At 40.1% G+C, this 21752-nt stretch overlaps 1 protein-coding gene across 2 annotated transcripts in view; it reads right to left on the reverse strand.

The window, feature by feature from the left end:
• THSD7B (thrombospondin type 1 domain containing 7B) overlaps positions 1–21752 on the reverse strand; it is a 1048668-nt gene that overhangs the window by 589413 nt on the left and 437503 nt on the right. For both annotated transcript variants that reach the window (XM_060411164.1, XM_027965001.3), the window contains one exon: positions 9026–9181. In XM_060411164.1, coding sequence (XP_060267147.1) covers positions 9026–9181 — 156 coding nt within the window. The remainder of the gene's footprint in view (positions 1–9025; positions 9182–21752) is intronic.

A 21752-nucleotide genomic window follows, 5' to 3' on the forward strand; every position in this document is an offset into this window, starting at 1 on the left:
GCTCAAGATGTAGTTAGCAAAAGACTGGCTCCTGTAAAGTAGTCAAGGAGGGTGGAACAAATGGACACATGTTTTTAGGCCACAAGAGGGAGCCGAGCTCCCTTAGAATACTGTAGGGTTGGGTAAGTGTTTTAGAGACGCAGTCCTAAGGGCTTTATTTGTTTTCTTTGTCTAGGGCTAACCCATCAGTCTCCTTTAAAAAAAAAAAAAAAACTCTTAGACACTTTCTTTGTGGAATGGCCACCTGTGGGGAGGCATCAGTCAATCAGAGACCATATCCTCCAGGCATGGACAGTGTTAAGATCAGAGATAATTAAAGTAGTAGGTGGCTTCTACCACACTTCATACCTCCAAGCCTATGTCATTAATTAGTCAAAATAAAACCTGCAGAAGAGTTCAGCTCCCTTCCCAGGCCACCTTGAGAAGAGTGGCAGGAAACATACAGGACTGAACTCTACTTGATGGACATCAACCTACAATGACCTCTGAGCCCTCCATGCCGCACAATTTAAATGACCTCTGTTCTTTCATGGAAGACCCACATGCTGCTTATTTATTGTCTTATGCCTGTGCTTGTTTTAAGTTTATATGTTTCAGCAGGATGCGGCCTGGGTCTCCATGATTTATGATGTTTGACAATCGGCTCAGAAACTTAGCCATCTTTACAGAGGGAGGCTGGCTGTCCTATTACCTAGAGCTCAACACCATTGAGGGGCAGGTGCAGTTTTCCTCTATAAATCAAGTTGCATCCATCTCACCATAAATCTATAGATTATATCTCAGTCAATAAATTCTTGCAGTTTTTCATTTGTGTTGCCCTTGTCCTGACTCTAACCAGGATCACATCAAAGCACAAGCTCAGCATAAAACAAAAACCTTGGATTCTCTTGTTAGCACTTAGCTTTAATCACACATTGGTGTTCATGGCTGCAACAGATGTCAGGCTTCCCCTGGGAGCTTCTGTTCTGAAAGAGACACAACTGCCAAGTCCATGGTGGCTGGGGCCAGCCAACCACTTACCTTCATTTACTGAATTTCATACTAATCACAGAATATCACTCAATATACATTAATTGCCATAAGCAGATCAGAGTAATATAGTGTGGGAAGTCACAGGAGGAACAGAAAACATACACCCGCTTTTCACAGAGCATATAGTCCAAGAAGGCAAAGAGCACATATGTTAACTAAGCATCTTGCTTGCTTGCTTGCTAAGTCACTTCCGTCGTGTCCCCATAGACGGCAGCCCACCAGGCTCCCCGTCCCTGGGATTCTCCAGGCAAGAACACTGGAGTGGGTTGCCATTTCCTTCTCCAATGCGTGAAAATGAAAAGTGAAAGGGAAGTCACTCAGTCGTGTCTGACTCTTAGTGACCCCATGGACTGCAGCCTACCAGGCTCCTCTATCCATGGGATTTTCCAGGCAAGAGTACTGGAGTGGGCTGCTACCCCTACACCAAGCCACTTTCATTCTATTACTCAAAATTAACGAGTCCCCTAAACTATGTCATTATTCTCATTTACACATGTGAAAATTAAGACTAGATGATACCTTATTACTTCTCCTGTGGCACATTGCTGATTAAGTGGATATGTATTAAGAATAAATTAGGCTAGGATTAACATATACATACTACAATATATAAAACATAGTCAACAAGGACTTACTGTATAGCTCAGGGAACTATACTCAATATTTTGCAACTACTGTATACCTATAAAGGAAGAGAATCTGAAGACTGTATACATGCACACATATATACATACATACATAACTGCATAAAGAGACATATGCTTACCTGTATATAGATGTATATGTGTAAAGCTGTGCTATACACCTGAAAGTAGCACAGTACCGTAAAGCAACTATGCTTCAATAGAAAATGGATATGTGTGAAATCCAGCTGAGGTCTTCTTGATCTGTGACCTCTTTACAAGAACGGTTTCAATTCAGCACTTTATGACGTGATCTAGCCCCACTTCAAACAGTGAATATGAAAGTTACCATGTATCGTTTCCTTAAAATAAAGCTGTACAGATTAGATAGCTGAATTTTAGGTGCTGGGTAGCAAGAAAGAGTTCTAATCATTACTTTCTGACCAGAGCTTAAGTTCACCTTTAGTGAAACTAATATTTGAGGATTTTTTTTCCCCCTTTGGACCCAAGGATTTAGTATGTAATCTACTATGTTAGTGCATATTCTCCTGAGGAAAATTAGAAAAGAGTGATTTGTGACATGGAGCAAGAAAGCGAAAGAAGCACAAATGGTAGAAGATAGGTCAATGTTTTTTTTTTAATTGAAGCCATAGAAAAATTAAAGGAGGCTCTGGAGGATCAATTCAGGTGTAAGGACCTATATCTTCACATGCTTGTAGCCCAAAATTGTCCATGTGAACTTCGACGAAACCACCGTGGCCAATACTTGTCACCCTACTAACTCCACCAGGACAGGCTTGAAGCAATACCCAGCAAGTTGACCAAAGACGAAATAAGGAAGTTTATTCTCTAAGCATTCCATTTGTTCCTGAACTCTGCAGCCCTGGACACTGGGGAACAACTCTGAGTCAAAGAACCTGAGCAGACTGAATCTTTGATTCCAGCTCTTATCAGCTACCATTTCTGCAAGTCTTGCATTTTATAGTATTGTTATAAGTTGACACTCTGTTATGAATACAGAAAATAAGAAGCCAAAGATCATGAGCACGAGAACCCTCAATGTTCAGAATGAGAACATAGCCCCTTACAAGCTCCAACACACACAAACATGGAAAAAAGGAAAAAGAATAAAAATATATCTTACATATAATCTGTAACAAAGCAAACTTATTTCACAGACTTCTCATAATGGTGGAACTTTCTAGGAGGCATAGATGGAAATGAAAATTTTTTCCATCATTGTTACATAAGATCTAAAACATGTCAGCATTTCCCTACTTTAGCATATTATCTAAATTGATTTGTCTGAGTGCATAAAAGACTGCATTCATAAAGATAGTCATAGGTTCTGTTTCATAGTGTCTTTTCCTATGAGGATTTTTAGACCATTAGGTGCCAGTCAATCCTAAAGAAAACTAACCCTGAATATTCCTTGGAAAGACTGATCCTGAAGTTCCAATGCTTTGGCCACCTGATGCGAAGACCTAACTCATTGGAAAAGACCCTGATGCTAGGAAAGACTGAAAAGGCAAAAGGAGAAGTGGGCAGCAGAGGATGAAATGGTTGGATGGCATCACCGATTCAATGAACATGAATTTGGGCAAACTTTGGGAGGAGCCTGGTGTCTTGCAGTCCACAGGGTCACAAAAAGTCAGACATGACTTAGCGACTGAAAAACAGCAAGGTGTTATACTAGGGGTGTGGGGGGGTAAGGGATACTTTAGGATTCTCTGAAGTCCTACCTCATAAGCATTCCCTATTGTAAGACCATATCAAGAAGCCTCTATCAAATTCCTCTTTATAAAAACTTCTGTACACAAGGTTGCCTTTCTAGAATGTGTCTGTGAAAGGACAAGGATATCATATATGTCTATGTTTCAAAAATAATTTTTTAAAATGCATTATACCTATGCAGTTTACCCATCAGGAATTTTCTCAGGCTATTTCTCTTTCATATACCTCTAATTATAACTCTCTGGGAGAATATCAAAGATAAAGCAATGAATGATAAAACCTGATCCAATTTAAATTCCTCCGAAAGTCATTCTAGCTTCACTTGACAAGCACTGGCCTGCCAAGCACTGTTCCCCTTGTCTGCCTGTCACAGAGCTGATGGAAGGCGTGAGGGCTGTGTACAATGGCAGATTTTCTAATGTACTTTGAACAGCTGACAGCCACAAACCTCAGATGATTCCTGATTGAAGGATGTCTGCCTAAGAATAACAGCCACATGAAGATAATTTCTATAACAACTAATTTCTTCTATTAGATAATAAATCATTTCCTGCTTCCCCATACTTTACTACTTTTTTTTTTTAATGTGAACAAAGGAAGCAAACCAAAGCAATAACACGTGATTGGAAAAAAGACAAGCGAGAAGAAAAAGTCATAACCTCTAGCATCACACATTTATGTCTTGCACTGGTGGGTGTGGTGGATTTTTCTCCTCAAGTCCTCCACCATTCACACACAAAAAAGGGTATAAAATATCTAGGAAAGTATGATTATCCCAGATTGCTGTGAGGAGGTTCACTGCATTTCTTTGGGGTAGGCAATTCAAATATGAAACTAAGCAGTTCAGTTTACGTCCTAGAGTTGTGTCATGTTTAATGCATTAGCTCTGTATTCTAGCCTCTGCGGAATTCTCAACAACATTTAGTATGTGCCTATCAAAGACTCTGGCAGAAACCATGGCAGCACCACGGGAGACGCTGAGATTGAGAGGATCCCAGAACTCATGCTCACGATGACTTGGTAGAAATAACAAGATAACTTAGCCTTATCATAACACGCTTGGATTCCTTTTAGGCAGAGAATCTTTTCCCTGGAGGGAAAAATCTATTTGTTATTCTTCCCAAGAGGGATAATAGGCAGGTGGTCCTGGAAGGTTTTAGCAAGATCTTAAAAATCAAAATTATCTCTGCTCTGGTGAAACATTTATGAAAGAGCACACTCTGAGACTCGAATAACAATCACCAGGCTTATAGTCTCTACTGGCTATGATTGCTTAGTTCCTAGAGCAGGTCACTTAGGCTCAGTAATTCTCATCAACTCCAACATGCCTCCACACACTGCAGGTGGCTGATGACACTACTACCTTCAGGTAAGAAGTTTTTATGTCTCTGTGCTTACCTTCAGTCCCAAAGGCTGAGCTTTTCTTTGAAAAATATATTGACGAAGGCAAAAATACACATCCCAGTCACCTGGTAGCTCTCAAGCTGTTCTTGGAACACCCTCCCTTATCATACAACTGCAATCTACTTTTCCTTTCTCTAAAGATGACACACTGAAGCTAAACTGAATCCCATGAATCACACCATATCTCCTTCATCAGCACAGTGATTCATACCCATAGCCAGGGGTTCCCATGGGCAGAGGGCTTCTCTGCTAAGCTCAGTCTTAGATTTCTGTCTTCATCCAAACTTCTTTAGACTTATGAGAAAAATCACTAAGGAAACCAGTGTTAGAAGGAACACTGGACTAAGCATATTAGCCCTGGCTTGGCCATTATTAAGTCATTATCAGTTCAGCTCAGCCGCTCAGTCGTGTCAAGCTCTTTGCAACCCCATGAATTGCAGCATGCCAGACATCCCTGTCCATCACCAACTCCCGGAGTTCACTCAGACTCATGTCCATAGAATCAGTGATGCCATCCAGCCATCTCATCCTCGGTTGTCCCCTTCTCCTCTTGCCCTAATCCCTCCCAGCATCAGAGTCTTTTCCAATGAGTCAACTCTTTGCATGAGGTGGCCAAAGTACTAGAGTTTCAGCTTTAGCATCATTCCTTCCAAAGAAATCCCAGGGCTGATCTCCTTCAGAATGGACTGGTTGGATCTCATTGCAGTCCAAGGGACTCTCAAGAGTCTTCTCCAATACCACAGTTCAAAAGCATCAATTCTTTGGTGCTCAGCCTTCTTCACAGTCCAACTCTCACATCCATACATGACCACTGAAGAAACTATAGCCTTGACTAGATGGACCTTTGTTGGCAAAGTAATGTCTCTGCTTTTCAATATGATAGCTAGGATGTTCATAACTTTTCTTCCAAGAAGTACACGTCTTTTAATTTCATGGCTGCAGCCACCATCTGCAGTGATTTTGAAACCCCCCCAAAATAAAGTCTGATACTGTTTCCACTGTTTCCCCATCTATTTCCCATGAAGTGATGGGACCAGATGCCATGATCTTCGTTTTCTGAATGTTGAGCTTTAAGCCAACCTCTTCACTCTTTCATTCTCCTCTTTCACTTTCATCGAGAGGCTTTTTAGTTCCTCTTCACTTTCTGCCATAAGGGTGGTGTCATCTGTGTATCTTGAGATTATTGATATTTCTCCCGGCAATTTTGATTCCAGCTTGTGCTTCTTCCAGCCCAGCGTTTCTCATACTGTACTCTGCATATAAGTTAAATAAGCAGGGTGACAATATACAGCCTTGACGTACTCCTTTTCCTATTTGGAATCAGTCTGTTGTTCCATGTCCAGTTCTTACTGTTGCTTCCTGACCTGCATATAGATTTCTCAAGAGGCAGGTCAGGTGGTCTTGTATTCCCATCTCTTTCAGAATTTTCCCCAGTTTATTGTGATCCACACAGTCAAAGGCTTTGGCATAGTCAATAAAGCAGAACTACATGTTTTTCTGGAACTCTCTGGCTTTTTCGATGATCCAGCAGATGCTGGCAATTTGATCTCTAGTTCCTCTGCCTTTTTGAAAACCAGCTTGAACATCTTTAAATTCACAGTTCACGTACTGCTGAAGCCTGGCTTGGAGAATTTTGAGCATTACTTTACTAGCATGTGAGATGAATGCAATTATGCAGTAGTTTGAGCATTCTTTGGCATTGCCTTTCTTTGGGATTGGAATGAAAACTGACCTTTTAATTTCTTTACTTCTGTACACTTTGGTCTTGGCATTTTAGGAAGTATTGGATCCTTGCTGAGCCTAAATGCTGACACAAAGTTGGGAAGTATGAAAGTTGCCTAGGATGACCGAAATAAAATACCATAAACTGAATAACATAAAGCAATATCAATTTGCCTGAAAGTTCTGGAGACTAGAAGCCCCAAATCCAGGTGTCAGTAGAACCATGCTCCCTCTGAAGGGAAGGACTGAAGCCATGCTCCAAGGAAAGACTGTTTACACACCTCTCTCTTAGCTTCTAGTAATTACCAGCAATCCTTGGCTGGTAAGGCCTGACTCTAATGCCTGTCTCTGTCTTCATGTGACCTTCTCTTTGCATCTTCAGTGTCTTTTTCTCTTTACAAGGCACTCTGCTCTGAGTGTAGCTGTGTGTCCAGATTTTCCTCTTTGCATAAGGATATCAGTCATTAGAATAGGGCCTACCCTAATCTAATATGACCTCATTTCAACCTGATTACTTCTCCAATAACCCTGTTTCTAAATAAGGGCATGTTCACATGTCCCGGGGGTTGGTACTGAACATATCTTTCTGGAGAACACAATTTAACCACAACAGGTGATATCCGACAAACAGTGAACCACAGTGCCTTTGTCAGAGTTGACTTATACAAGAGAGGGATAGAAGCCAATGCTGAAGATGTCTGGCATAAAAACATCTTGAGCAAATGGGGTGAATGAAAGAAAGAGCCAGAATATTTTGAGTTCCTCAGATGAGTTCCATGGACCTGTTCTGAGTTATGCGGAAGAGGAAAACTGAAATAAAGGTTGAAAGTATGGTTTTTCACAAAGGGTTTTATGAAAATTTGGCTCAAGTGACCAAAATAGCAACATACAATTGGAAAAAGAAGTATTTTCTGAATTGTTAGACAGACTCTATGGGCCAAAACAAAGGGCAGAAAGCAGTTAATAAACATCTGTTAAGTTTGACCCCTCCATTGGCTCTACCTTCTTGCAGTATCAGGACCTCAGATTTCCTTAAGGGAGTTGTTCCTCCCTTACTCTGTCTGTGAAGCTTGGATGGAGTTATCCCTGCAGTGGTGGCCACATGCTCAGGACCTGGCTGGGTCAGTCCTACATCAGAGTATCTGGGTCAGAGAGGAGCACGTGACACAAAGCAGCCAATGAGATTCAACTCCAGGACTCTTCCTGAAATTATTAAGGAAGATACTTCTTTCTATATAATTTATTACCTAAAATAAAAGTTTCCTTACGTGTGTATGTGTGGTGGGTATTTTTAAGATTTACTCACTTAGGAACGTAAGTACATAATATAATGCTGTTAACTACAGTAAACCATACTGAACATTAGTTCCTCAAATAGTACTTATCTTATAACTGGAAGTTTGTACCCTTTAATCAATATCTCCGCATTTTCCTAGATATGCCCATGTATGCCTGTGAGCCCTCTGGGGAGTGCTGAAATGCGGATTTTCAAACGGACATAGAATTAAGCTGATGGCACCAGTTTTGTAGCATCATGCACCTGGCCACATTAGTTTTTCTTTGCATATGGAAACTGGAGGAATTAGCGCTCAACACACTAGTGCTAAGCACAACCAAACTTGCAGAATGCCCTTGGATCTCATTTCTCTTACTAAAGGTACTATTTCTTTCTAGCACTGCCATTGACGAAAGCATGATATCAATACAAACTGAAAGGTCAATAAAAGATGTCACCAAAGATGAATGTTTGAAGATGCAGATGTGTATACAACAGCAAACAAAAGAAAACAAGATTGCCGACACCTACACATTTAAACAAGGACACAAAGTTTGAAAGTTTCGTTTAAGCTTGAGAACAACATCAAAAAAGGAAACAATAATGAGTGCCCTTCATGAAAATTTGAACCATAACATCAAGTTGAGCATGTGATTCAGCCTTTGGAAATCTGAAAATAAAAAATATATACAAAACAGTTGCTTCTTGATGTGATTGCAGAAACCATGTCTAATTTCTGCAGTATAAACATTATATGTTAAAAACATTATATTATGGTTAGCAAATATCTGCTTTGCTTCCAAAATATCCATAAGACATTTGGTGCAAGGCAAAAGGTCCTTGAAATTTACTCCCAACCAAACCTAGGCAACATGGTCCAAGTATGCTGATGGATGATTTGGACAGGAGAAACTATCAAGGACATTTTGCTGTGAACTGAATGCCCCTTAGGTGTTTTGGTCAGCACCAAATGTCTCTCAGAGTTAAGTTACATCATTTTTGCATAATAATCACTTTATCAGTTATAAGCCTAATTAAAAGGTCAACTAAAGTGGGATACTGTGCTCCAAAGAAGTATCCACAATGTCTCCTCAATAACTGAATGCTGTCAGAGCTAGTTCTCCACATGTTATAGACAAATATTGCCCTAAGCAAACTTGAGGAGCTTTTCAGCAACCAGAATAAACCTGTGCGCACTGGAAGGAAATGAAGCGCACGTAAACAAGGCACTCACCTTTTCTCCCCTGAGGATCACGGCAGTTTTCATGGACGCACAGGCCCCAGGCCGACCACGAAGACATTATACAGTCTGTAGAGCAAGGGGTACTGCAGAGCTGAGAGGCCGAAGGGGCAGGTCCCAAACATAATGTCTTTGCCACAGGCCTAGAGACTGCATGGATGAGAAAAGAAGGCCTGAGTCACATTCTCTGAACATCCCTAGAATTTTTCCTGTCTTTATATGTGTACCTGCCTTGCTCACATCAGCTTTGTGGTTAAACAGTTTATATGTAAACAAAATATCAACACTCTTCCAATATGCGCTACTTAGCTCTACATTATTAGCATTGGGGGTGAAGAAAGGCAAGAAAAGACAGTGACAAAGGGCATGCATTGAAATTTTCTGTTTGACAGAGTATTCCCTGGGAATCCAAGAGAGGACTAGAGATTTAGGCAAATTATCTAGAGTTATGAATTAAAAAAAAAAATTAAGTGGCTCTGTGAAGCTTCAAGATGGGTCTATCTCAACTATACAAATAACTGAGTTGCTGTGAAAAATTCAAAATCAAACCCCGAGGTGGGGTGTTTAGCATAACCAATCTACTGCTATTACTCCCCGGAGGGGTGGAGCTCCTGAAGACACAGAAGAAAAATGGCTCTTAGAATAAGAAGAAAAATCAGGATCTGTGACTTCAGAATTAGCCCCTGGAAGTCAGTTTCATTAGTGAAGCAACCCAGAGGCACAAGGAGTGCCTGAGGAGCCACAGGGAATGCCAACTAGGAAACTTCCAGTTCTTCCTGATGTGCTCCTGCACCCAGAGAAGGCCCAGAAGTGGGTCACTGCAGGAGGCAGTGCCCATCTGTCCAGTGGTGGCGCTTGTCAAGTGTCCTCTCTAGGCAGACCCATTCTGGGAACCGTGGAAATACACAGATGAAGAAGACAGGATCCTGATTCATATGGAGATTATAATATATTAGGAGCATGGATAGCAATACTCCAAAATGACCCAACAAAAGAACACCCAAATGCATAGCTACACTTGTACAGTGTGATCCCGCATAAGCAAGTTTTAGAGCAATTCAGAGTTTGTGAACCAATGGTTTAAGATCAGATGGTTTTATCTTACAGATTGCCTTGTACTACGGTTGAAATATTTCTTATATAGCACTTCTCCAGTTAAGCAGATCAGAAATAATTCAAAGATGGAGACTGGTATGAAACAATAGGGTAGTAAATGCCTGATCTATTTTGCTTCCTCACCTTTACATAAGATGCAGACAGAGATGAAAAAAAAAAAAATCACAGCTCTGATCAGCAGAACTTTGAATGTAAACCAAAGCAAGAGCAAAATAAAAAAAATACTATCTCTGAGATGTGCTAACCCACTGGGAAAGAAGTGTCTCTAGTGAACAATGAAGGGGCTTGAGGTGTTTATGAGAGTAAATGGGAAAAACAAAAGGTTGCCAAGGAAAATAATAATGGTTTGTTTGCAACGAATTCTTTTAGCTTCACTGCTCACTGATTGGGAATGTGAGCAATTGAGTTTATCACTTTAAGTTTCAGAATTCTTTTAGTTTATCAAAAGGATTTGACCAACTCCCGGAGTTCACTCAGACTCGCGTCCATCAAGTCAGTGATGCCATCCAGCCAGCTCATCCTCTGTCGTCCCCTTCTCCTCCTGCCCCCAATCCCTCCCAGCATCAGAGTCTTTTCCAATGAGTCAACTCTTCGCATGAGGTGGCCAAAGTATTAGAGTTTCAGCTTCAGCATCATTCCCTCCAAAGAAATCCCAGGGCTGATTTCTTTCATGGACAGGGAGGCCTGGCGTGCTGCGATTCATGGGGTCGTAAAGAGTTCGACAAGACTGAGTAACTGAACTGAACTGAGAACTGAAAGAGGGGCAGGCAATGGCACCCCACTCCAGTACTCTTGCCTGGAAAATCCCATGGATGGAGGGGCCTGGTAGGCTTCAGTCCATGGGGTCGCTAGGAGTCGGACACAACTGAGTGACTTCACTTTCACTTTTCACTTTCATGCATTGGAGAAGGAAATGGTAACCCACTCCAGCGTTCTTGCCTGGAGAATCCCAGGGACGGGGGATCCTGGTGGGCTGCCATCTCTGGGGTCACACAGAGTCGGACGTGACTGAAGCAACTTAGCAGCAGCAGCAGCAGCAGAGAGGGACAAAAGCAAGATTGCTAATGTAAATGTCAAAGCTTGCAAGCCATGTGGAAAAGATAAACAAAGGAAGAGAGAACAGATATTGGGGGAGAGTAAAAGGTTTTCCTGAGGCTGAGGAGTGTTGATGCTCAGAGACTGGGCTAAAGAAAACAGCTGGGTGGGGAGGATGGGGTAACCAGAACTATGGATGTATATATGACACTGATAGACTGCACGCAGGTAAAGAAGAATCTGAGAGATGAGGCAGAAGTCTGTAACTCCTTCTCCAAGAGTAAAATAATCACAAGGCAACCATTCACTGAGTGCATCACACAGTAATTCCAAAACTACTGAGCACCCGTCTAAATCATGCCCTATTGGAAGTTGTCTGCTTTGAAGGAACTCTCAGTCAAGAAGCGTTAAGTCAAATTGCATTTTAACAGAATTGTTGGAAAGAGATGCTTTAGAACATTGCATAAATAGAAAGGTGCACAGCCAGAGGTCTTAAGGCAGAAGTGGATCTGGGCCCAGCCCCATGTTTGGTTAGCATGTATTCTCATAAACTCAAACTTTAATTCCAAAACCAAAACCTAAGTCAATGATGGAAAATGAAGTGAAGAGTGTAAACTGATTAATCTAGCTGTTTAATAAAAATTTACCATGCATACCAGGTACTGGTTATAAACATCAATTCATTTAACCTGCGTAACTTTGAGATGTGTATTATTATTAGTCTTAATTTAAAATAGGTAAACTGAGACATGATTTACTCACTTGCTCACATTCCCAATCAGTGAGCAGTGGAGCCAGAATTTGGAACAAAATGGTCTGGCCCCAGAAGCTGTGCTATGGACCACTGCACAAGGTGGCCTCATCATCAGACATTCAAACTACACAGCTAAGTATTTCCATGAGTTAACACTGAAGGTGTGAGGTTCTTTTAGATGCTGAAGCCAGATTAGTGAGTGAAACAGACAAGATCCCTGTCCTCAGGGAGCCCATTTTCCAATGTGAATTGATATTAAATGTTCATGAGTCCATGAGCCTCAACAAGACTGGATATGCTTTACTGTTGCTTCTCTTTGCCATGGCTGTCTCCCTGTAACACCAGTTAGACCTTAAGGATCTGATGATTGATGCTTAGAAGATGCCCCAAACTCTCAGCTCCATGACTCAGTAGACACTTGCTGCCACAATCACTGAACTTGATGTTGGGTCCTGTAGTTGAAACTGGCCAATCCACCAGTGCAATCCCCAGGCTCTGAGTAGATGTGCACTAAATCTCTTTAGAAGCTCTAGAATAGCTTAACTGTCCAGAAGGCAGTTAAGCTTTGGGATTGGCAGTGTAGTAGGTAAGAAACTGAGGAACTTGTCCTGAAACTGCATATGTCAAGGACAATGCTTTTACAGATATTATGTTTCTTTGGCTTATTTTGGAGGGCTATTGATGATTTTGAGGAGGTGAGAGGTTAAGTCCTCTAAGGTCCCTTTTGATAAACACTTAACTGTAAGTCAATTGACTGTTGGACATTAGGGCTAGTGGAAAGTAAGGAGAGACGTGACATGCTGGTGAGGAATGGGGCATTTCCTGGAGGCTACTCAGTGGCATAACTGGAGGCTCAGGAGTGTGAGTGAGGCCATTTGTCAGAGCATGCATGCAGCTTCAGCACCTGCTGCTTTGAAAGACAGTTGATCTTAATCCATATCAATAAATTCTTTCAGTCTCAGAGACATGTCTAAAATGCTTCATTTAGGCATTGAATCAATGGGTTTCAGTCAACCTTTCTCTATTTCAGCCCCTCCGGGACACATTTTCTCTAGAAATAAATCATGAGTAAGTCACAAAGCACTTACCAGCTTCAGAACACTTAGGTAATCATCTCCTTGAGAATAGTGAACACAGGATATTGCTACGCCTATTGACTTGTAGAACTAGAAGGGAGCTTTAGAGCTAATTTAGTTTAATTCATCAATTTCACTGAAAAGCCATACTCCAAAGACCTTAGGTAGTTTCTCCAAGTTAATTCAGCAAGTCCAAGGCAGAGCAAGGCCTGAGCCTTGTCCCAGGTGGCTGGCTCATTTCCACGTGTCCCTCTTGGCATTCCTTCAATGGAAGAGGGCAACTGACAGAACAGATGAGGTCTTCTGGACTGAGGTTATTTTGTTTATGAATTACAGTGACCTCAGTGGAGGCAACCAGTGACAAAACAGATCAAAGATATCTACCAAAGTTGAAGGCTCAGTTTAACCCTTTAAACAAAATCCAAATTCTGTTCCTACTTTATTGCTACTTCAAAACCCCTTTAAGCCTCACCACAGATCTCCCCAACTAAGCAGAAGGTAATGAGATCAAAAATCTGCTCACTTTAAACAACTATTCTTTTATTTGTAGCATTCATGCTGTGGGAGGTGGTTTAACTTTGTCAACAAAGATCCATCTAGTCAAAGCTATGGTTTTTCCAGTAGTCATGTATAGATGTGAGAGTTGGACCATTATGAAGGCTGAGTGTGGAAGAATTGATACTTTTGAACTGTGGTATTGGAGAAGACTCTTGAGAGCCCCTTTGACTGCAAGGAGATCAAACCAGTCAATCCTAAAGGAAATCAACCCTGAATATTCATTGGAAAGATTGATGCTGAAGCCAAAGCTCCAATATTTTGGCCACCTGTTTCAAAGAACTAACTATTCAGAAAAGACCTTGGTGCTGGGAAAGACTGAAGGCAGGAGGAGAAGGGGATGACAGAGGATGAGATGGTTGGATGGCATCACCAATTCAATGGACATGAGTTTGAGCAAGCTCTGGGAGATGGTGCAGGACAGGGAAGGCTGGCGTGCTACACTCCATGGGGTTGCGAAGAGACATGACTGAGTAATTGAACAGAACAAACAAAAAATAGTTGTTTTACAATGCTGTATTATACTAATTTATACTGTACAGCACAATCAATCAACCATATATATACATATGACCCCTCACTTTTGGACTTCCTTACCATTCTGGTCACTACAGTGCATTAAATAAGAGTTCTCTGTGGTACACAGTACATTCTCATTAGTCATCCATTTCTGACAAGGTATAAACAGTGTATATGTGTAGATCCCAATCTCCCAATTGATCCCACCTCTCTTCCCTGTTGTTCTCTACATCTGCGTCTCTATTTCTGCTTTGTAACTATCATTTTTCTAGATTCCCCATATATGTGATAATATATGATATTCATTTTTCTCTTTCTGACCTACTTCACTCTATATGAAACTCTCAAGGTCCATCCACGTCACCACAAATGCCCTAACTGTGTTGCTTTTTATGAGCCCTCAATCCTTCTTGACCAAACTCCAGTCATGATGTTTGTGGGAAGAAGAGTCACTTGAAGTCCTTGCTTTTTTAGTAAGTCCTTTCTTTCGGCAGACTGACTGAAACAGCTTTATTTCTATTTGCTGACTCTATCTGCTCTGATGCAGTGGATCCCTGATGTGATCAATGCACCTATTCGGTGAAGGTCTGTGCTGGCCCGACTTTCTCCAGCTGCCTTTGGCCATGTCACCTTGACATCTTCTGCCACTCTTGTGTTGACCACTTGCCTGACTAGGTTAACAATTACACAAAGTGTTATAGGATATTTAGGTTTTGTATACAGCAATGTTAGTCCCTATAAAGACTTCTCATGGCCATTAAGTGTTAAAGAGAAAGAATAACTTTTCACTCAGATCGTCTGAGATCACTACATAGCAGTAGCTTTTTAAATGCTAGGCAATACATTACAGAATAAGTGACTGTACATACGCAGGAGTCATTAATGCTTTGAATATTTTGGTGCCTAACCTGGAATTTTTCATTTGCAATAAGAAAATTATTAAATTGACCTGCCTTATAAGAAATGTGCAAGTCTGCTACTAATGATTGCCAAGTAACCTTAAATAATGAATTACTCCATGAACAGAATGCTAATTAACAAAGGGGAGCAAATATGCTGGGTAGCTGCTATATTTAATATTAAAGAAAAAAACTATTCTGATTCCAGAAATATACAAAGTTCATACTTTTCCTTAATCACAAAGTGATCTTACATGAACATACAAATTCAATTGAAATGATTTGTAATTAAGAAGAAAAATGTCTGTTGTGATCATTAGTATGTGACCACCACTGTAAAGAAAAATGAGTACCTTCACGTTTCATTCTTGGAAACTAAATCAAGCTCTAATCAACACAGAAATAAATTGGCAAAGATTCAATAAGAGTATATTATCTCCCACCCCTTCTGCTGGTCATTTTTTAAGATCTAAATTTTAATGCCATTTAATGCCTCAAAAAGAAATTACATAAAATTGCATCATCATGACAGTTAATTATACTTAATAACCAGGTACACCTCTGTAGTTTTTTTTTTTTAATGAGGAATGCTTGCTTAATGTAAAAATGTTATCACAGGATTCAATATTATTTTTTAAATGTCTATTACTAGATAAAACATCAAGTCAGTCTTTAAAAACTTAGGATATGTTTGAGGCAATTCTGCTGTGGCATAATGGAACTCAGCTTTCCCTCTGAACAAAAGGAAAGATCTTGATCATGGGTGAGAAATTAGTCAAAGATACTGATTATTATTTTTTTCCAGTATTTTGAGGGAGGTAGAGAAGAAAAGAAAATAAAGATTCTATTTCCTGAGAACTCTTAAAACCTTGATGATTTTCCCTGCTTTCTATCTTAGGAGTACCTGAGTACCCCTACTCTCTATAGTCAGCTTATTTTACATAAAATATTTGATTTGCAGAAAGACATCAGCCTTCCCAAAAAACTTAGACAGAAATGTTATATCTGTTTCAATTTTCTGAATCAAATGTAGGCCCTGTAAATCCCAAAGGGAATTCTCACTCAATATTCAGGACCCCCACATTCCATAAGATATCTAGGAAAGTACCATAATATAAGCAGCAATTGCTCAGATTTAATTCAAAACTAATGAAAGAGCCTACTTATATAAAAATCCTGCTTTCTAAATGACTTTTGAGAAACAATATTCCCTGTGACATATTCATTTAGGGGAGTATACTGACTTGGCAGAAATTCAATCGACCTTACTGCTAAAATAAATAGACTTCTTCTACAAACTGAAGGAGTCAAACAGTTGAAGAGAAAAGACAAATAAAATTACAATTTTAACCAGAAAGCTATTTTCCTTCAAGAAGCTTCATGTATTATTTCAATTGCCTTTACCACTGGGATTTGCAAAATAATGTATCATTCTTTTAACTTCAGTTCAGTTCAGTTCAGTCACTCAGTCGTGTCTGACTCTTTGGGTAGGATTAAAGCAAATATGTCTTCTAGCACTTATAGGCCATCTCATCCTATTATATCTAATAAAGCTTAATTTTAGCCATATTGTGACTCTTGGCAAAGTACTGTGCAATTCAGTTTGGCAGGAGGATTGTGTGTGTATGTACAATAAATATAATATCTAAAAATAATTTCTGTAATTAAAAATAATTATGTGAAATTTGGCCACATGTCAAAAAATTCTCCAAATTTCCTTCATTTCACATAGCAAATTAGAAAATGACTACTGACTAGTGATTTTAATGTTACAGAGTAACAACACAATTAAGTAAAGATTGAAAACAATATTCAGAATAAAAATGAATACAGAATAAATGTATGTATGCAGTTTTAGAAGTAATTAGATCAACATCCAACAATTATAAAAGTAAGGAAGAAATATAGGAGTTTTCAACCGTATGTTCACATATTTCTTTGGTTTCTTCTCTGTCCTCTTTGGAGGATTTTGGTCTGATCATTTCTCAGATTCTTAACTCAGAGCTAAAACGAAGGTATAGAGAAGGTGGAAAGAATAACAGCTAACCTAAATGGTATCTTTTACATCTTGCAGAGTTAAAAATACCATTATTGTTGAGAGAGAATGGAAAGGAAATAAGAGAAAGTAGAGAAGTGGTCAGGCAAAGAGAAAAAGTAAAAAGGTAGAGAGGCAGGTAAGAGAAAGAATTATCTTCCAAGATATCAAGGAGAGAAATGTGCACCGTCAGGGAAGCACAGCTTTTAAAGAGGTTTTAGAGCAAGGGTCCCATGAACAGAGGAGTCTGGTGGGCTACATAGGGTAACAAAGAGTTGGACACAACTGAAGTGACTTAGCACACACACTCTTCTTCTCAGCACACTGCAACCTGGAATTCATTTTGCAATAGAAACAATAACAAGATTTAAATGAGAGTCAGTTTTAGCCTGGATAGGAAGGGAGTTTGAGGGAGAACGATGCCTGTATATGTATGGCTGAAAAAAACAGAAAACAAACCCAAGCAAACAAAACACACTAAGCTTTGCGATTTTTCTCAAAGAAGATTAGCATCCTATATAGTAATTTCTCACATTTAATAAGTACATACAATGCTGCTGCTGCTGCTAAATCGCTTCAGTCATGTTCGACTCTGTGTGACCCCACAGACAGCAGTCCATCAGGCTCCCCCATCCCTGGGATTCTCCAAGCAAGAATACTGGAGTGGGTTGCCATTTCCTTCCCATAGTATATACAATAAAGTATCTTCAAAAAGATAAAATAAATGAATACATTAAAAAAAATGAGAGTCAGTTTTCCCATGAATGACTGCAAATATGTATTTCACTGATTAATGAGAGAATTAATAGCTAATGCATATTACTAATCAACTTGTCCCAAAATAATGCATAAAGCACTCAAATGCAATTTCTCATTTATTCATGAAAATCACTGCAAGATAAGTAAAATCATTATTCCCATTTTATAGATGAAATAACTGAGGACAAATTGTTGCTGAGCATGGCAAAAGCAATAAATGACAATCCTGGTGCAGGACCCTTAAAAGCCAATACCCTTTAACACTATGCTAATAGTCATGAAATTAAAAGACGATTACTCCTTGGAAGAAAAGTTATGACCAACCTAGATAGCATATTCAAAAGCAGAGACATTACTTTGCCAACAAAAGTCCATCTAGTCAAGGCTATGGTTTCTCCAGTAGTCATGTTATGGATGTGAGAGTTGGACTGTGAAGAAGGCTGAGCGCCAAAGAATTGATGCTTTTGAACTGTGGTATTGGAGAAGGCTCTTGAGAGTCCCTTGGACTGCAAGGAGATCCAACCAGTCCATTCTGAAGGAGATCAGCCCTGGGACTTCTTTGGAAGAAATGATGCTAAAGCTGAAAGTCCAGTACTTTGGCCACCTCATACGAAGAGTTGACTCATTGGAAAAGACTCTGATGCTGGGAGGGACTGGGGGCAGGAGGAGAAGGGGATGATAGAGGATGAGCTGGCTGGATGGTATCACTGACTCGATGGACGTGAGTCTGAGTGAACTCTGGGAGCTGGTGATGGACAGGGAGGCCTGGCGTGCTGTGATTCATGGGGTCGCAAAGAGTCAGACACGACTGAGTGAGTGAACTGAACTGAACTGATTTTATATTGGCAATAAAAGTTATGATAGAAAAGAGCTACTGTAGCATTAATAATTAGTCAGAAAATAAATAAGTGAACACTTTCAGTTCAGTTCAGTCACTCAGTCATGTCCAACTCTTTGCAACCCCATGCACTGCAGCATGCCAGACTTCCCTGTACATCACCAACTCCTGGTACCTACTTAAACTCATGTCCATCATGTTAGTGATGCCATCCAACCATCTCATCCTCTGTTGTCCCCTTCTCCTCCTGCCTTCAATCTTCCCCAGCAGCAGGGTCTTTTCCAATGAGTCAGTTTTTCACATCAGGTGGCCAAAGAATTGGAGTTTCAGCTTCAGCATCAGTCCTTCCAAAGATTCAGAACTGATTTCCTTTTGAATGGACTGGTTGGATCTCCTTGCAGTCCAAGGGACTCTCAAGAGTTTTCTCCGACATCACAGTTCAAAAGCATCAATTATTCAGTGCTCAGCTTTCTTTATAGTCCAAATCTTACATCCATACATGACTACTGGAAAAACCACAGCTTTCACTAGACAGACCTTTGTTGGCAAAGTAATGTCTCTACTTTATAATATGCTGTCTAGGTTGGTCATAGCTTTTCTTCCAAGGAGCAAGAATCTTTTAATTTCATGGCTTCACTTACCATCTACAGTGATTTTGGAGCCCCCCCCAAAAATAAACTCACTGTTTCCATTGTTTCCCCATCTATTTGCCATGAAGTGATGGGACTGGATGCCATGATCTTAGTTTTCTGAATGTTGAATTTTAAGCCAAGTTTTTCACTCTTCTCTTTCACTTTCATCAAGAGGCTCTTTAATTCTTCTTCAATTTCTGCCATAAGGGTGGTGTCATCTATGTATCTGAGGTTATTGATATTTCTCCCAGAAATACTGATTCCAGCTTTTGCTTCATCCAGTCCAGCATTTCACATGATGTAATTTGCATATAAGTTAAATAAGCAGGTGACAATATACAGCCTTGATGTACTTCTTTCCTGATTTGGAACCAGTTTGTTGTTCCATGTCCAGTTCTAACTTGTTTCTTAAACTGCATACAGATTTCTCAGGAAGCAGGTCGGGTAGTCTGATATTCCCATCTCTTTAAGAATTTTCCACAGTTTGTTGTGATCCACACAGTCAAAGGCTTTGGCGTAGTCAATAAAGCACAAGTAGATGTTTTGCCCCCTTAAAAAAAACTCTTTTTGCTTTTTTGACTGTGCCATATGGCTTGGCAATCTGCTTCCTGACCAGTGAATGAACCTGGATCGTGGTAGAGAAAGCCCAAAATCCCAGCTACTAGGCCACCAGGAAAAATGGAAATGGAAATTAAAAGACGCATGCTTCTTGGAAGAAAAGCTATGACAAGCTAGACAGCATACTATAAAGCAGAGACATTACTTTGCTAACAAAGGTCCGTATAGTCAAAGCTATGGTTTTTCCAGTAGTCATGTATGGATGTGAGAGTGGGACCATAAAGAAGGCTGAGCACTGAAAAATTTATGCTTTTGATCTGTGGTGTTAGAGAAGACTCTTGAGAGTCCTCTGGACTGCAAGGAGATCAAACCAGTCAATCCTAAAGGAAATCAATCCCGAATTTCATTGGAAGGCCTGATGCTGAAGCTGAAGCTCCAAAACTTTGGTCACCTGATACAGAGTCAATTCATTGGAACAGATCCTGATGCTGGGAAAGATTGAAGGCAAGAGGAGAAGGGGACGTCAGAGGATGAGATGTTTGGATGGTATTACTGACTCAATGGACATGAGTTTGAGCAAGCTCCAGGAGATGGTGAAGGCCAGGGAAGGTTGGCAAAGAGTTGGACATGACTGAGCAACTGAACACCACCAAAGCCACCAAAGAATTCCCTAAGGAAATTCTTTTTTTTTTTTTAATTTTAAAATCTTTAATTCTTACATGCATTCCCAAACATGAACCCCCCTCCCACCTCCCTCCCCATAACATCTTTCTGGGTCATCCCCATGCACCAGCCCCAAGCATGCTGCATCCTGCGTCAGACATAGACTGGGGATTCAATTCACATGATAGTATACATGTTAGAATGTCATTCTCCCAAATCATCCCACCCTCTCCCTCTCCCTCTGAGTCCAAAAGTCCGTTATACACGTCTGTGTCTCTTTCCCTGTCTTGCATACAGGGTCGTCATTGCCATCTTCCTAAATTCCATATATATGTGTTAGTATACTGTATTGGTGTTTTTCTTTCTGGCTTACTTCACTCTGTATAATCGGCTCCAGTTTCATCCATCTCATCAGAACTGATTCAAATGAATTCTTTTTAACGGCTGAGTAATACTCCATTGTGTATATGTACCACAGCTTTCTTATCCATTCATCTGCTGATGGACATCTAGGTTGTTTCCATGTCCTGGCTATTATAAACAGTGCTGCGATGAACATTGGGGTACATGTGTCTCTTTCAATTCTGGTTTCTCGGTGTGTATGCCCAGCAGTGGGATTGCTGGGTCATAAGGTAGTTCTATTTGCAATTTTTAAGGAATCTCCACACTGTTCTCCATAGTGGCTGTACTAGTTTGCATTCCCACCAACAGTGTAGGAGGGTTCCCTTTCTCCACACCCTCTCCAGCATTTATTGCTTGCAGATTTTGGATCGCAGCCATTCTGACTGGTGTGAAGTGGTACCTCATTGTGGTTTTGATTTGCATTTCTAATAATGAGTGATGTTGAGCATCTTTTCATGTGTTTGTTAGCCATCCGTATGTCTTCTTTGGAGAAATGTCTATTTAGTTCTTTGGCCCATTTTTTGATTGGGTCATTTATTTTTCTGGAGTTGAGCTGCATAAGTTGCTTGTATATTTTTGAATATATCTACCTAAAGAAACTAAAGACCTATATATAGAAAACTATAAAACACTGATGAAAGAAATCAAAGAGGACACTAATAGATGGAGAAATATACCATGTTCATGGATTGGAAGAATCAATATAGTGAAAATGAGTATACTACCCAAAGCAATTTACAAATTCAATGCAATCCCTATCAAGCTACCAGCCACATTTTTCACAGAACTAGAACAAATAATTTCAAGATTTGTATGGAAATACAAAAAACCTCGAATAGCCAAAGCAATCTTGAGAAAGAAGAATGGAACTGGAGGAATC

Source organism: Ovis aries, chromosome 2 (assembly GCF_016772045.2).
Source record: "Ovis aries strain OAR_USU_Benz2616 breed Rambouillet chromosome 2, ARS-UI_Ramb_v3.0, whole genome shotgun sequence".
Classification (NCBI taxonomy): domain Eukaryota; kingdom Metazoa; phylum Chordata; class Mammalia; order Artiodactyla; family Bovidae; genus Ovis; species Ovis aries.